General features: G+C 40.6%; 1 protein-coding gene across 1 annotated transcript in view; it reads left to right on the forward strand.

Annotated features, from left to right (window-relative positions):
* Nucleotides 1-9803, forward strand: part of C9H3orf49 (chromosome 9 C3orf49 homolog) — a 72516-nt gene extending 62713 nt beyond the window's left edge. The window contains exon 5 of the mRNA XM_086936851.1: nucleotides 9567-9803. Coding sequence (XP_086792977.1) covers nucleotides 9567-9761 — 195 coding nt within the window. The 3' untranslated portion in view covers nucleotides 9762-9803. The remainder of the gene's footprint in view (nucleotides 1-9566) is intronic.
* The last annotated feature ends 7695 nt before the right edge of the window (nucleotides 9804-17498 follow it).

A 17498-nucleotide genomic window follows, 5' to 3' on the forward strand; every position in this document is an offset into this window, starting at 1 on the left:
GAGTATACCTATATTTGGTATGGTCAGAATGGGTGGGGCTGACATTTGAAAAAAATGCATTACATTGCTGACATCTGTATAAAATGTGACTGTTGAACCAGATACTGATGGCACGTAGTACGATGCGACAAGAGGGTAGAACTTCATCGGGGTAATGTTGGTCTTTCTCAGACACCTATGAGTGACAACAACCAACTTCCTAGCATTAAACTGATGTCAAGGAATTTGTGAGGCCTGAACAAAGAACAGACACAATATAGCTATTGCATTAATACAAGAAACACACCTTAAACAAAGCACTAACATCAGTGGGGTGCACATAAATACTTTCCATCATACATTACCTTCACCCGGGGGTTTGCAATCATGAGCTGGAAAGGAATAACCTTTTACTTGTGAGTACCACCTCAGACACAGACGCTACGAGGTCCCTTTTATGACACACATCCTACTATAGTTAATACATGTCCCATTTTTACATGGTCCTAGTATTGACAATCTAGCTGTTTACAAGGAAGTGCCCCTCTTTTATGAGGCCACTGACCTTAACGCAATGCTATGGGGGTGATTTCAATAAAATACTGCACCCTACCTTTAGACAATTCACTGCCCCTCTAGAGGGATTACTATGGCATGATAGGAGGATCAAAAGAAGGGGCCATTGTTCTTAACTAATTCTAATATCAGAGATCATAGACCTAGTCAAATTTTCTATGCCCGGAAGTGAGGCTGCAGGAAACAATGTCCTGATGGCAGAATTCTTTAACGAATTTGGGGATATCCTGGCCTCACATCTCTTAGGTATGTATGAGGAGGGCAGTGAGTGGTGTGCACTCCCCAGTCCCTCCATGACGCATCATACCACACCCCCGCTTGAGGTAAACGGGATAGCCAAAGCTCCAAGAGATAGAAGATGGAGTATTTGGAGCTATATACTGTAAGATTGAACAGGCAGAAATAGCAATACAACTATTCAAGATTACGGGGGGACTAACGACAAGCAGAGACATCATGAGGTATCCTGTGGGAAGGCCTGAAAGCTTTGATTAGTGGGAAATTACAGCTAATGGTAAAGAGAATACCCACAAATACAATGATAATAGTACCAATATTCCATTGTTTGTTGCAAGCACTCCTGATTAAGATGAGGGGGTCATTTAGAGTGTTGTTGCAATAATTAATGATCGTCCTGTAGCAAGGAAAACAAGTAATAAATCCATGAAAAGGGCAAATTACATAGGGGGGTTTTGGAAGATTGGGATGTCCAGAAATTTGGAACTGTTATAGAACCCCACAAGTAGGAATTTCAAATGATTGGTCCCTGGTGGCATCCAGTAGCCACTGGGTACTTATGCGGAGAGTGGTAGCAGGTAGAACAGTATGGGAAGTGTTTTGACTGCCGAAGTCAGCAAAAGACCACGGAGACAGTACTCCAGCCAGATCACTAGCAGAGCTTTAGATATTTGAGATTGTAGAACAATCCAAAGAGCTGATGATACCTATCCATTGTCATGCAAATTTCAAACCAAGAAATGAAGGCACAAATTACAAACAATAGCAAGAAGGATAAAGTATTTTTCACACCACTATGTTCAGGCACGAATTACATACAGTAGCAAGATGAAATGTGTAGAATACTTTGCAGATCTATATGACAAAGGACAAGATAGATAACTTGAGAATTGAAAAGGGTGTTTAAAGTGAACAGACAAAATCAATTTCAATTTCACCAAATTGAGACACTGGAGGAAAACAAATTTGAAGATTAGAACAAGAGAGACTAAATCATTCACCCCCTTTGAACAACTAGGGACATCACTAGAAAAGACCAAAGGGGACATTTCTAAAACATACAGGGTGCAGACTACCCTGCAGTTTAAGTGAGATAGGCTTATGTAAACTGGTAGCCCAGAAATCCTCTTCCTCGTGAATGCTGTTTTACAGTACTCACCATTTTGCCCCAGAAATAGAGGGTAACAAGCATTGTCTGTTCAAAAGAGAAACCACTCTTCTTCCTTTGGATGTCGTCAGTACAATCATTGTGATCTTCTAAGTGAAAGTTTTCTTTTCATCAGTCACCCAGAAGTTTGCAGTCATTATAGTGGTCCAATAAAGTTTAAGCTATAGTTTTTCTCCGACAGGTGTTCCCATATACAAAAGCAGAGTTCTCCTTTGAAGAATCCTCGTTCCTGGCTATGCTGAGTATCAAGCCGGGCACGGGCCCCAAATTTCTGAATGGAGGTAGGATTCAACCTTTTCTGGAAGAATGGAAAAAAATAAAAAATAAATTTCAGATGCATCTGACCTAGAAGTCATCTGAAAAGGCTACAAGATAGAGTTTCTGGCTGTTTGACAGAGACAAGCATGGTTAAACAACGCATGTCTCTACAACGCAGCAATAACGTGGAATGCGACTGAAAAACACATTCCTTTACCACGCATGCCTTTACCAAGCAATTTGGTGGTAAAGGCATGATTGGTAAAGGGATGTTCGGTAAAGATAACACCCCAGCCCCCTTCACCCTGAGCCCTAAAGCCCTGGCCCCTGCCCTATAAACAACCCGACCTTCCCCATCCCAAGCCCTAAAAACTATCCCATCCCTAAAACCTATAACTACCCCGACCTCCCTGCCCTGAGCCCTAAAACCCTGGCCCTGCCCTGTAAACAACGCCCTAAAAACGACCCAATTTCTGAAACTACCCAGCCAAAGCATCAAGCTTTCTGTCCCAACACTTCTTGTTCCTGTTCTTGCGCACCCGGAAATTTAAACTGCGCACTGCCTTAACCAGGCGTTTGCGTGGTTAAGTCAAGCGTGGTTGCGCTTGTGGGGAAACGGCATGCACAACTCTACCTCTGTAAAGGCCGTTTCCCAGAGTATCTATCTCCTCCTCCATATTAGGGGACCATAGCCACTCCTTGGCTCAACTGTCTCATCATAGGGAAGCAATGAATCACGAGATAACTGTTCTTGTGGAGAAGCGAGCTGTGAGTCCCGGTCTAATTTCAGAAAGGCGCTATTTAATAGTCTTCCTGGGTCCCAAGCTGACTAGTGGATTATGCATGGTGGTAGATCTAAAGAGTCTAAACCTTCAAAACAAAAATTTATCTTGATATGACCAAATTATATTCTGTTAATACAATCATCTCTCTTCAGAAGAGTCAGAAAGGAAAAAGATGCTAAATCCAAGGTCACATGATTGCATGTGGTTTTACAGCTTCTTGGGTCAGACTACTTCTTCATCTATTTTGGTTAAATCTTCAGAAACATTGCCAGCCCGCATCTCAATCAATGGAAACAGTGGTTCCATTGACATCAGAAATAAAGTCAGCCCTTAAGTCTTAGTTGGGATCGACAACACATTCTGAAGGTTTGACCATGCATCCAAGTATGCCATTGATGTTAACAGCAGATGCCAGCTCCCTGTGGCGGAGAGCAACATTGAATTCTAAGTCACGTCAAACCTGATGGATCTTGATGCAGAGTTATCAATCTTCTATTTGAACAGAGTTAATGGTAGTTTTTCGAGCCCGTCAACATTGTCAGCCGCATATTCAATAATGAAGTGAACTAATGAGAATCAACAATACTTTTTCAGTGACCTACATAAATCACCAAGAAAGAAAGAACAAAAAATTGTTCAATGCAGTGGCATTTCAAATAAGTGGCAAGGCCAAAGAACCACTTTCATCCCTCTCAGCTGTTCCCATCAAGGAACAGGACTAGGTTCGGCTAGATCAGCTGAACAGGCTCTTCCTATCACAGGACTTTCTGTGCCTCCTGCTACATTCCAGGTGTACATGAGGTTCATCACTCCATTTCAGGGTCCTTTTGCACAAAAGTGCAATACTCAGCTTCACATATTTTGCACCAGCAGTTCAGTGGAAGGTGAATGGTGGTGGATGCATTATCATTGAAGTGGCCCACCATTTTCTCCATTAATTGGATTGATGTTCAGAATTCAGGAGCAGAAATCATTGTGGAGGCTCTGTTCAGCCATAAAAGTCATAGTTAACTCACTTTAAGTGTCTGGCTTGTCTTCCCACTTGCGTTCTTCTGCTAGTGCCTTCTCGGTTCAGGGTTTGATTCTTCCTCCTCTGAACTGTTGGCCAGGAGGTTGAACTAAGAGACTTCCCAAGCAAAGACCAACCTTCTACTTTAAAATCACATTCTAAGCACTGGGCTTCATTTCAAAATGTGGTGCACAGCTTATTATATCTCTGCTCTCGATTGTTATCTTCCTTCTATTTATGCAATTGTTTTTGGATGAGTTCCAACTCAATCTTTCTCTATCCACTTTATTAACAAAATGGGCTTCAATCAAAGCTTTTTGCGAGTCTTGGAGAGTTTCAAGAAAGGTAATGTATAGGTTGATGGAGTCTAAAAACGTTTATTTTTCGAACCAGTTATTCGTTCTGTGTCTCCTTCTTGAGATCACCTTTTAGCTTTGAAATCCCTCCAGATTTATCCTTTCGAACCTTTGACTTCTATAGAACTAAAAATGTGACTTTTAAAGTTGTCTTTTTGGTGGCCATTACATAAGCTCGTTTTTTTGCAAGGAATCCCGATTGATGAAGAAAGCTTTAGTTCAGTTCTCAGTTACGTGAAACATAATATGTTTTTTCAGTGATTGTGGTTTTATAATTATTTTAGCATTTGATGTTTAGTTTATGCATTAAAAGTTCATCGGTTTGCATTCAATGGCTCTTGTTTCATCTTTTTGCGGAAGACCTCGGAGCTTGGGAATGATGCATAGGCAATGATTGGGACAGGGGTGAGGGATGTAGAGAGAAAGTCCAGAGGACTAACCGATAATCGTCATCGCTTTTAGCCCTACTCGTTGTCTCTCTATTCACAACATCCCACTCACCTTACCTCACTAGCCTTTCGACGGTGCTTGAGAGAGTGTTGAAAAGCCATCATGTGCCCTGGGCACCCCTATTTGTTTTACTGACTAGTACTAGTGATAACGGACTGTCCCAGGGCTCTGCCTAACCAGGCACAGGGCCGTTGCTATGGTGAATACACTCATAATACAGTGAAAACACCTACATATTCTAGGGTACACTATGGGGAAGGGTGCCCCTATGATTGGCATGACCGCCCCAATAAGCCCCTGGTACATAATAGGGAAAGAGGGTTAAAACTACATTCAAGTTCCTAGTATACAATAGTGCATGGTGGTTTAGAGGCCAGAAGCCCTTTCTGCATTTGCATGTGTGCACTGCTGAAGCCTGTGGTCAGTTTAAAAGCAATGTGAGAGACAACAAGGACCCCCTAATACCTTTAAATTTCCTGGGTCAGGGCAACATTTCAAGTGTGAGTAAATTACCCAGGCAAATAGAAAAACCAACTAACACATAAAAAAGTAATCCACTACAGTTTGTACATATTTTTGAATACAAATTTAATACTTATTCCAGTTGCATACTGATTGATAAAATAGACATAATTACATACATAAGATATAAAAATTAGTTTGCATTATAACATATGCTCGATTACAAAATATTAAACAATTCATAAGTATAAAAAACTCTTGGATGGTTTTACTGTATCCTGTCTACGCGTTTCGACACTTTAACGTGCCTTCTTCAGGACTGTACCATCACGCTATATACAGGTTCGAATCAGGATAAGCTTCTACGGCCTAAGCAAGGGAGTGCTTAATGCTGCATAGAGTTGAATATTAGAGATGATAAAATTTGTGTTAAAGTAAAGAAATCTTCAGTATTGGTTGTCCATAGGTGCCATATTTAGTTTATTCAGACCGCATTAGTAGTACATCATCTGTGGTCATATTATTTTCACCGCGAGTATGTTTGAGCTACTGACGTGTGGTACTTGTTATTCATGGCCGTTCGTTTCGCGCTTTATGCTAAACTATCAGAACCGTCGAGACGCCGCCCAGAGGGTCCACTCTCTAACACGAGAATAAGTTGTGCTCATTAAAGTGCCGAAAAGAGCGTGCAACGAGCAAGCTGACAAATAAATATCATATGTGCAGAGTTGTCTTCGTCTGCCCATCAACATTTTAACAGCTGCGCTGACATCCTATCTTAATGAAGCGCGAAACGAACGGCCATGAATAACAAGTACCACACGTCAGTAGCTCAAACATACTCGCGGTGAAAATAATATGACCACAGATGATGTACTACTAATGCGGTCTGAATAAACTAAATATGGCACCTATGGACAACCAATACTGAAGATTTCTTTACTTTAACACGTATTTTATCATCTCTAATATTCAACTCTATGCAGCATTAAGCACTCCCTTGCTTAGGCCGTAGAAGCTTATCCTGATTCGAACCTGTATATAGCTTGATGGTACAGTCCTGAAGAAGGCACGTTAAAGTGTCGAAACGCGTAGACAGGATACAGTAAAACCATCCAAGAGTTTTTTATACTTATGAATTGTTTAATATTTTGTAATCGAGCATATGTTATAATGCAAACTAATTTTTATATCTTATGTATGTAATTATGTCTATTTTATCAATCAGTATGCAACTGGAATAAGTATTAAATTTGTATTCAAAAATATGTACAAAATGTAGTGGATCACTTTTTTATGTGTTAGTTGGTTTTTCTATTTGCCTGGGTAATTTACTCACACTTGTCAGTTTAAAAGCAGCCTCGGGCTGCTGGACTACTTTTAAAATGTAAATTGTGTCCCAAATCGAAGTTGGTGTGTGGTGCACTTAAAATTGATAACCTACAATATTATAGCATATTAGGTTCCCCCAGGGTCTACCCTAGGTGTCCCAGGGGTGGGGGTGGGTGAGGGTCAGGTACTTATAAGGAAGACCCTTAAAAAATATGTTTTATATGCCGTGGGGACAGTGAAATTGCACATTTCACTTCCCTCATTGTAGTAAAGTGCTTCCCAAAATCGACTTTTGTGCTAGGAGCACTGTGGAATGAGGCTCTACATTGGTTTTGTATATTCAGAACCCCTAAAGTCTACCCTAGATAAAGTCTACCCTAGGTAATTGGACATTTCATTTTCCCTATTTTAGATCCCCAGCCACATAGTTTAACATTGCAATAAGTTGTTAATTAATAACTACGGCAAGGGATAACAGAAAAATATCATTCAAGGACTTAGGAGAATGGTATTGATACATCCAACAATATGCTGAATTTATCCTAACGTTCAGAAAAGAAGTTATAAGACTTTCTTATATGTAAGCCACAATTCAGCATTCCAGTGGTCTGCCCAGGTTGGTTAGAGTTTAGTGGATTAGCCATGCTGCTTTGATGAAGTGATGGGGTGAGGAGCCATCCTAGGCGGAGAGTGTCCTGCAGCACAGGAATGTTGGAGCAAGGGTGAGGGGTTGTAAACCATGAGCTTCAAAAGAAGATGGAGACTGGGAGAGAAAGCCAGGTCCCTATATACACATCCTCTCTGAACCCGGCCAGATGGCAGGCTTAAGGAAGGAATTTGCAAATGCCAGGGGGAGGAAGACTATAGAGATGAGCCTCCGGGAGGTTGGTTTAGCTGGCTCTTGTCTCTCTGCTGAGACTTCAGCCATATTGAATTGTGGAAGAACAGTCCTTTCTGGGAGACTATTACGCCACACTTTGGAGGAAATGATCATGCTTTGGGGTGTTACTCTGCACCTTGTTGGACAGGAGTTCCCTCCTGATTGATCCCTGAGAACACTGAATATGTATCTGAGAGGGCAGAGCCTCTCAGATCTGCTACTTGAAACAACAGAAGAAGAAGGGTCCATGCTGGAAGTTTGATTTGCACCAACCGGGCGCTGTACTTTGACTGACTGCGCGTGCTGCACAATCTGGAACTACAGCCCTGAGGACCTAGCTTGCTTCCAAAGGATGAACGAGTGGACTTCCTGCAAGCTACAGGGTAACAGAGCTCACCTGAACTATCACCACCAAGAATCCCCAGCCTGAAGTGGGTCCAGGTGATTTGTAAGGGTATTATCCAAGTGAATTTTGAGAATTGAAATCCCAAACTTTTAGGCACCATCTTGGAGCTTCCAGACCCTTGCAGTATGTTTTGGACACTTTGGGGCCCTCAGAGGAACTTCAGGAAGATGTTCCAGAATTCTACAGAAGTTTGAAGCAATTTTGAAAAAAAGCTCAATAAGTGGACCAACTCAACCTGGCCAGCCAAGCCAGCCAAGCCAGCAATCCTCAAATGTGAGCCGACCAGCACCTCATCCTGCTGAAAAGCTCTGGACGTTCGACTTCCAGATTTTGAGCGGGAGCTGGTCAAACCCCAAGCCGGCGAACCCTCACCTAATCATGCCTGATGAAGAGCATCGAGGGACCACAGGAGTAAAGCTCCATAAAAGTTTCTAAGTCTGAAGGTAACCGAATTGACCGGCCCCAACCGTGAGAGTGAAGCCGCCCACCTTCAAACGCGAGCCGGCCTGGATCCTAGGTTGGTCCCACTGGAAAGCTCTGGAGTCTCACTCCCATAGGTTTGACCGAGAGCGCATTAAAAGGCAAGCCGGCAAACCCTCACTGAATCCTGACTGATGGAGAGCTTCAAGGGTCCTTGGCAGAAAAAGCTCCAGAACATTTTCTACGTCAGAAAGTAAAACTTTGACAAAGGCTTACCGCAAGGGACAGTTGCGCAGACCTCCATCGCAGTCAGCCTGAAACTTTGACTTTGTCCCGGTCTAGCGTGACCAGATTTCCCACTAGGCGTTATAGGTTTCTATGTAATACATCTTTAAAAAGTCATATCTCAGGGCTCCCTACGTTTTTTCGTTTGGGTGTCATTTTAAAGATAAACATATTTCCTATTTTTATAAATTGGTGCTGGATTTTTGTGTCTTGTGTCTAAATTATTTACTGAATTGGTGTTTTTAAATGCTTTACATACCTGTCTCTGAAGTTAAGCCTGCCTTTTCGCAGCCAGCTACCAAGGGTTGAGCATGGAAATAATTTTCAGAGACATATTCTGAGCCCTAGACTGTGTTAGTGGCCTTATCGCCAGTAGTAGATGCATATTTACCACTACTTATAAGCCACTTTCCAACAGAAAGACAGGAGGATACTGGAAATACCAGCCCTTTTATAGCCTTCAACTAGGGTGGACTGCGATTACAATTCCTGCATTTTGATATCTCTGGAGGTTGCAACCACCACATGTAATGTGGACAAATAGGATAAAGAATAATGAAGATTAACAGCAAGTATTTGGGACATTGTCACCAATCTCTGACAAAATTCAGTATCAGAGTGGCCAAATCAGTCTAGATCTTGCCCTGCTGTATCCATACCTGTAATTAGCTTGAATTGGCTACAGTGGTATTAGCCGTTGTACTGGAATTCATCAAGAATATGTAGGACAACAAATAAATGTTTATGCACGAGTATACATTTTGAGTGGCAGAATTTTAGGTTCTAGACAAGTTGAAAACATTTTTCATCACTGCCACTACAAATAATTCTCAAAAATGCTGTAATGTGTTTCTGAAATATGTCTATCCTGCTCATCTCACTTAGGGTGATGATAATCCCATAGATACTGCTGCCTGTATGTTTATTTCTAAAATAATATTTCTATTGTATTGCTTCCCTTAGGTTGACGAGCTCATACACACAGTTGCTGAAAAATCAACCCAACTTCTTGCTCAAAGACAAGCAGAGCTTGTGAAGTGCGAATGTCTAGGAGATGAGATCGTTCAGACATCAAAGCAATTTCAACGGGTTTCAAAGAGGAGTACGAGGAAGTACAGATTGAAAAATATATGTTTTCCTTGCAGCTGCTGCTGCTAAGATTTGAGCTGTGGAAACCTACCTAAATAAATCTATCAAACACTGTCCCATGCCTCGTCGTGTCATTGTCGGCTGTGAAAGAAATGTAAGGAATATGAGTAGAACATGCTGTTTTCCATATTTAAACCAACTTTCGATTAATGAGGAATTAAAAATGCCTGGATATAGTAAGAGGAGTGAGTGGGTCATGTCTGGGTAAATTTAACATCTTGTTTCATCATCATATAGCGTCATGTGCAAGAGTATATTAATACAGAAGACACAATTCTGGCAGAAATTATTTGACTCCAACAGATTTGTGCTTGAATCACGCCCACACCAGACGAGTATTCTAGTGTGCAAACATCTTCTGATTGGATAGCTCAATCAATGAATCATAGATTAACACCCACCTTTTGTTGGCACAATTTTACTAGAAAGTAACAGCAGTATTGGAATAGAGAAGGATGATCGGGAGGTGAAGCTTTTCAGTTCACGGCTCAACTCTCTAATAATCCATCTTTTCGAGCGACAAGCCTATGTCCCCCCTAACCCCTACCTCCGCTTCCCCCCCCCTCCCCCCCGGATCCCAGGAGCACCTTTATTCAAAACATAGGCACCCTTCTTGAGGAAGGATTGACCAACAATGAGTTCACTCTGTTGGGCGATTTTAACTTTCACTTAGAAAGCTCTGGGGATAGCGGGACGCAAATTCTAAATGAAACACTTGAAGGGTTAGGTTTGTGTCAACTAGTGAAGAATCCAACTCACATTGTTAGCCATGCATTAGATGGAATGTTCTTAAATAACCCTTTTGTAGTTATGAAAGACCTGATTCATTTAAACTGGTCAGACCACCACGCAGTTCTGTTTGACATAAATGTCAAACAAAAATCCAGTTCTGGAAAAATTCTTAGCGATAAGATTAATACCCATGCTTAGAATAAAGTACATGGTGAAACCCTGAACAAAATACTATAAGATACTATGCCTCCTCCTGGTAAAAATGTAGAACGCTCCTCCTCCAACTACACTAAATGGATTGAGTTGGCCATAGCTATCACTATACCTCTGAAAACTAAACAAAGAAATCTCAAAAACTTTTCGATCTCTTTTTTGTTTACCTAAAAAATGCTTCACAGTCCCAAATCAGACTGGAATTCGGCTTGAACAACCAACTATATGTTCGAATGGGTAACATAATTAAAGTATGGAACAGAGTAAAAAATGACAAGGAGAATGTAATTTCGCAGCTTTTATGGATGAAATAGAGGGCAATAACAAATCATCTGCTTGGCAATATCTTGATACGGCTTTGGATGAATTTGGGCTTAAGGGGATTTGGACGACTACTATTCCCCAGGAATCTTTTTAAAAAATTATGAATAAAACAACCGATCTCCTATCGTTGATAAGTGACAAAGAGTCCTTGGTTAAAAGGAAGCATGCTTAGTCCATAATAAATGGTTACAAAAAAAAGAACCCTCAACAATATTTGAATACAGCTTGGGCTTGGAAAAATAAAAATATATTCATGAAAGCACGATTCGGAATATTACCCGGAGAATCTCATGCACTACCATGGAAAAAACTCGAAAATAACATATCATGTCGGTTGTGTAACACCGGAGAAGAAAACATTATACACCTACTGTGCCTCTGTCCAGAACTAAAAAAATTAAGATTAACATTGTTAAAAAGGTTATTCAACGAAAGAGCAATAAGGACTTGCAGACAAGCACTGCTCCAGTGTCTTTGCCCAGACGATATACTCATTAATTCTGCTTTCTCAAAATTTTCAATATTTGCATGAAAAAACTTGAATTTTTATAACATTAATTGTCATACTGATTATATTTTTCTATCCTAACTTTTAAACATATGAATTTACAAATTTAAAACAGTTTTATAATCCACGTGTACTCTCTTAAAAGTTTATCGTTTTTTTTTAATCAATTTTTTACCGTATTATCGTAATTGAAATGTTTATACTGTGCATTCACTCTTTGTAAAGATTTTAAATAATCAATCAATAAATAAACACACACACCTCTGAAAACTATTGTAATTCTAGGAGGTACCTTCCCTATGCCCCATGGTTCACTGAGAACGTTGGGCTTCAGAAACAGGCATGTAGAAGACAGGAGAGAGTCAGGAGGAAGGGCTATGACCTTGCAGAAAAATAAAAATATTAAATGTGCTTCAGTAACTATAAAACTCTTTTGCTTGGAGAAAAAACATCTTATTTCTCGCAAAAGATAGCGACTGCTGACAACTCGTCTAAAGAGCTCTTCAGGGTATACAACTTGATCTCACCTCCCAAAAATATTAGCACAGATAATAGCCAAACCTTCTGTGAGACTCGGGCTAATTTCTTCCTGGATAAAGTGGTTCAGATTTTTAACAAGTTCAATCAATATCCTTCCCCAGGAACTGTAACTCAATTTCAATCACCCTTAGCAGAAGACTTCCCTAAATTCTCAAATTTCTCCTTACTATGCTTATCACAGGTTATTTCCTCATCAGATCTATAAAATTGGGGTCTCCTAAAGACCCATGCCCGTCCTTAATTACAATTCAGGCTGCAGAAACAGTGGCAGCGTGCCTAAATAACATTTTCAACTCCATGATGGAACTAGGAGAATTCCCCACAATATGGAAAGAAGCTTCCATACTGCCCTTGCTGAAAAAGTCAAATCTGAATTCCAACTATCCAAATACTTACCTGCTAATCTCCCATTTGCCTTTTCCAGCCAGGGTAATAGAAAAGGGCATTACTCTTCAGATCACCCAATTCCTATGTGACCAGCAACTGTTTGACACCACCTATTTTGGACTTAGAAGAGGTCATAGTACCGAAACCGCCTTAATTAAAACAACCAAGGAGATCAGGTCCATATTTGACAGAGGCGGCAACGAAGCGCTAATACTCCTATATTTATTGGCAGCCTTTGAAATGCTCAACCATAAGGACTTGGTCGAGCGTCTCTGGGCTGTCAGAATCGAGGTGATGGCACTTAAACTCCTAGAATTCTTCTAGTCTGGGCAATCTCAAGTTGTAACCCTGGATCCATTTATGTTCAAACCCTTCTCACTACCTTGCAGGGTCCCTCAGGGTTCCGCACTCAACCATACCTTATTTAACATTTATGTTAAACCCCTGGCTTCACTCATTAGATCATTCAGGTTGGATCTCACCTCTTATGCAGACGACACCCAAATCATGGTGGCACTGTCTGCTTCAAACCACCAGCAGGTTCCATCTTTCAAGACCGCATGACTGCGAGAGGAAATTGGAGGACCTTGAACTGTTTAAAACTAAGTTTGGGAAATAATGAGGTCATCATGTTTGGAAACTCCTCTTCCTTATGGACGCCGTCCTGTTGGCCAAAAGAATTGGGTTCCCTTCCTACACCTGTGTGCAAAGCCAAAAATCTTGGAGTGATCATGGATAACAAGCTGACATTTGGATTGCAGGTCAATGATGTCACATTCTCGATGTTTCATGTCCTGAGGGTGCTTAGAAAGGTCTTTCCTTTCACTCCAGACAACTCCCAAGAAAACTGTGATCATGGCTCTCATACTTTCTGAAATTGACTACTGTAATGCTTTATATCTTAACATGCAGCAGCAGCAACACCTCAATAAGCTTCATGTTCTGCAAAATGTAGTGGCAAGATTGCTTACGGGAATCTCCAAACATCAATTGGTCACACAAACTGTAAAACATCTCCATTGGCAGTCTGTTAAGCAGCACATCAAATTTAAAGCTCTCTGCCTTGCCCACAAAGCTCTGGAAGGAGCTGTCCCTAAGTTCTTTAAACACGCATTTCAGTGGGATATTCCAGGAAAAAGCTTATTGTCCACGGGCACCCAAAAACTAGTTGTCAAAAGGTTCAAACTGGGAAGGAACAGTGTTTGTAAACTCTACTGCTATGGAATGGAACGCACTCCCTTTTTCTATCAGGTCAAATCCAAACCTGCTTCTGTTCAGAAAGAACCTAAAAAAACTGTCTCTTTCCTAAAAAATGTTATTGTACTTGTTTTCTTGCTCCCACTGTGCAGTGCCTGGACACCTTCTGGTATTTGTTCGAGCTCAACAAATTATTATAACATAACATATTTAAAGAGCAGTAACATGAATATAAGACAGCATTACAATTGTTATAATGTACTTTGTGAGACAGGAAGAGAAAGTTGGTAAAATGTACTTTCTTTTTCTTTTTTGTTCACAAAACCCTACCTGCAAGCATTTTCATATCCCTTAGGAAGGAGCAGTACAAAAAGACGAAGTATTAACCCATGTGGCTCTCAACATTTCGCTGATTATAGATGCATTTGCTGTGAACACTTGAATTGTATTGATGATGATGAAAGATATTATTTTGGTAAAATGGCACGTTGAGTGTAATTGCCCAAGAGTATAGACCTGTATCTGATCAAATCTAGGAAAGTCTGAAAAGGAATTGCAAAAATAAATGTGATATTAGGAGTATGGTTTTAGGGCGAATTAGTTTTGTTGAGATTGCTTAGAAATGCACAGTTTGCATTGCTAATAATTATTGTAAGCACACTGCAAACCAATAAATTATCAGCTACAGAATATTTGCACGGTTTCAATATATTTGGCTTAACTAAAATATTTCCATCTCCTCTTGAGGAAATTACATTGACAACAATATTTAAAACAGTAATTTATTTATTTATTTATGCAATTTGTATAGCGCACAAATACCCAGAGGTGTCTCAGCGCTGGAAAAACAATAATACAGAGCAATATAGATAGTGTTTACTGGTTAAAAAGCCTAGTTTTTACTGCCTTCCTAAAGGTAAGGAGAGATGGGCTAGCCCTGATGTGGGAAGGAAGGGTATTCCATAATTTCGCTGTGGCAATTGAGAAACATCTGTCTCCCCAGGACGATCTCTTTGTGCGAGGGACAGTTAGAAGACAGGCAGAGGAGGAGCGTAGAAGTCTACTGGGGATATGTAGCGGTGAAAGCCACTTGGGATATCAAGGCATTATAAATGTGTATGTCTTTTAGAAAATCATCTGCTTGCAGAGATGTAAAGCATACCCAAGCATCAGTGGAGATCTGAACACATCTCAGATCCGACGCTGTCTGTGTCAGGGTTCGAGAAGAAGACAAGAAAATATCAGCATTGAGTATGCCTGCAGTGTGAAAACTAAGTTCACATGTATTAACATATAGATGATATACTGACCGCCTGATTTGCTCTTGTAGATACGGCAAACAAACTCTTGAGTATATTCCTTTGTTATTGTTCAATTAATACGTCACTGGTCAATTGTGACAATGCTAATAAAGATTGTACGCTGCTACAAGGAATTGATAGCATCCTTCCTGTAAATCACTCATACTTAATCTACATATCCACTTGCTGTTATACTATAACTGTTACAGATGTTAATGCAGAACAAGTTACATAAGTCTTCGCACACTTAAGTGATCAAATAACTTATTCCCAAATACATTCTGTTTTTGGGAAGCACAATAAATTTTGCTTGATCTTCCCAACAATACAACTTGCCAAAACCTACACAGCGGTCCGCCAGCCCATGTCGAGTAGACGCATGCGCACACCCTTTGTTTCTCTTATTGAGGTGTGCGAAGAGAACAGACACTGGTTGTACGAAACGGACCAATCACCAGCGCATACCTTCTGTAACACATGCTTTCACAGCGGTCCGCAAGCCGATACAGGCACATAGGCTTACCAGTCTCATCTCTCCTTGGGCTCCGATTAACTATCGGATACATACAAACAAAGGCGCCAGGAGAGATTACGTATTGACCAATAGCGAGACAACTTCAATACGAGCCACTATTGAGCCGCATTAAGAAAGTGGGGAGAGCCTATCACAGAGCCGCTTTTAAACAGCTCTCTCTCAGGTCCGCGTGAAATGTACAAATTCCTTCGCATTGCACAGCCTCACTACCTCCCCCTCGGCTCAGCTTCAAAACCGAGGCAACGACGGAGAGGTAAGTGTGCTCTGTGATGCGTTTAAGAATCGTTTTCTAACTATAATCTATTGTAGATAAAGAGTCAGTCTCCTTCTTCTCCCTAGCTTACAAAAGAGAGAATACTTTTTGATAAACTGTTTTTGTAACACGAACCTTTGGCTCAGTAAGCAGGGTTTACATTAGTACTCTGCCAGTCAGACAATTACTTTCTTTAAGACAGAATCACTTACTGTTTCAAGTATGTCTCTATTTTGTGCTCAAACCACCTTCAGCGACAATAGAGTTTATGAAAGCCATTTTTAAATAATGGTCAAACTAAGATGAGTCAAAGCTTAATCTTTGTTGGAACTCCAAAAACCACACCAACAACATAGCGTTTTGTCACCTATTTCAAGGTGTCATCAATCCCGTGGCCATCCGTACTGCATAGTTGTGTCACATAGGAATGTTTTTAGATTTTCTAGTCCGAATTATAAGATGAACTAAACCAAATATTCTAATTTGTAGTGCGTGGCCTCCTTTATCCTGAGCAGGTGCCAGGTGAGGTGAGGCTCTTCCTCCCTAATATTTGGGTGAGTTGAAAATAAAAACACAATGTGTAAATCAATGAATGCAAACCAATGTATAAGCATATGATAGTTGTCTAGGACAATCCAATCATTTCTTTGTGATGTTCTTTTTGTTTTTCACTATATTCACAGGAGAAGGTATACCAATTCATACAGAGAATTGGACAATGTCTGTAGATTATTAATCACAGCACGTGGTAAGTGTTGCAGTAGTGCATCATAGGTCCTGACGAAAGCCTGTAAAGGCTGAAACATGTTGACCAGATAACATTCATGGTGAATAGCAATTCCTTGCATGCTATTATCACTCTGCTTTTAATCATACCACCTTGATGGACAAACCTAATAAAGTTTCTTCATGACATCAAGATAGGTATTTTTAATCACTTGGATTATTTTCTTTTCCTTTTCACAATTTCTGAGCACTGCAACTGGCCCCTTCAGCCTATATACTGTCATCTTCTTTGGTTGAGGGTTCAACCATTGGGTCCAAGAACAGCTAGCCTCAGGTTTTTCTTGAGGAGGAGCATATTGGACACCAGTTTCCAACGTGAAAACCCAGATGACGAAGTTCCACTATTGAGTGGGCTGATGGGTACATCTTCCAGTTCTTTATTCTGAACTCTATCTCACAACTTCCTTTCTCCTGTGTCTTTTTCCTCAATAACCTCTTGGTATTGTTATCTCTGTGGGATACTATACAGGTTCCAATCAGTAATTCAAGTCAACTAAGACCCTTGGTACCATTATTTTGTCTCTCAACTCTTCGAGAGGTAGGAGGTTGTTGTTTCTCCAAATGTAATCATTATTTAAGTTGATTTTGTGTCTGATTCCCCAAAATGTGTCTAGTTCTTGACCTACGCTGTTGCGTGTAGCTGGCCACTCTTGTAGAGTGTATTCTTTAAGACAGGTTAGTGTAGCATCTTGGGTCAGGCTCTCGATCCATTAATTTTTGTTTATGGTACAAAAGTGAACCTGTAAAATGGGAAATTCAGGTGTTTCAAAATTTTCCACCAGACCTAATGGTGCTCTTGAAAGAAAGTCAGCAGCTGTATTGAGGACGCCCGTGACTTCTTAAAGTCTAAAAATGAAAATGTCAAGGCCCAGCACCCATCTTGCTACTCTGGGTGTGCTGTTAGCGGTACCTTTGGAAATGAACATGTAGATGAGAGGCTTATGATCGGTGCAGACTGTGAACTTTATCC

The sequence above is a fragment of the Lissotriton vulgaris genome, chromosome 9 (assembly GCF_964263255.1).
Source record: "Lissotriton vulgaris chromosome 9, aLisVul1.2, whole genome shotgun sequence".
NCBI classification, from domain to species: domain Eukaryota; kingdom Metazoa; phylum Chordata; class Amphibia; order Caudata; family Salamandridae; genus Lissotriton; species Lissotriton vulgaris.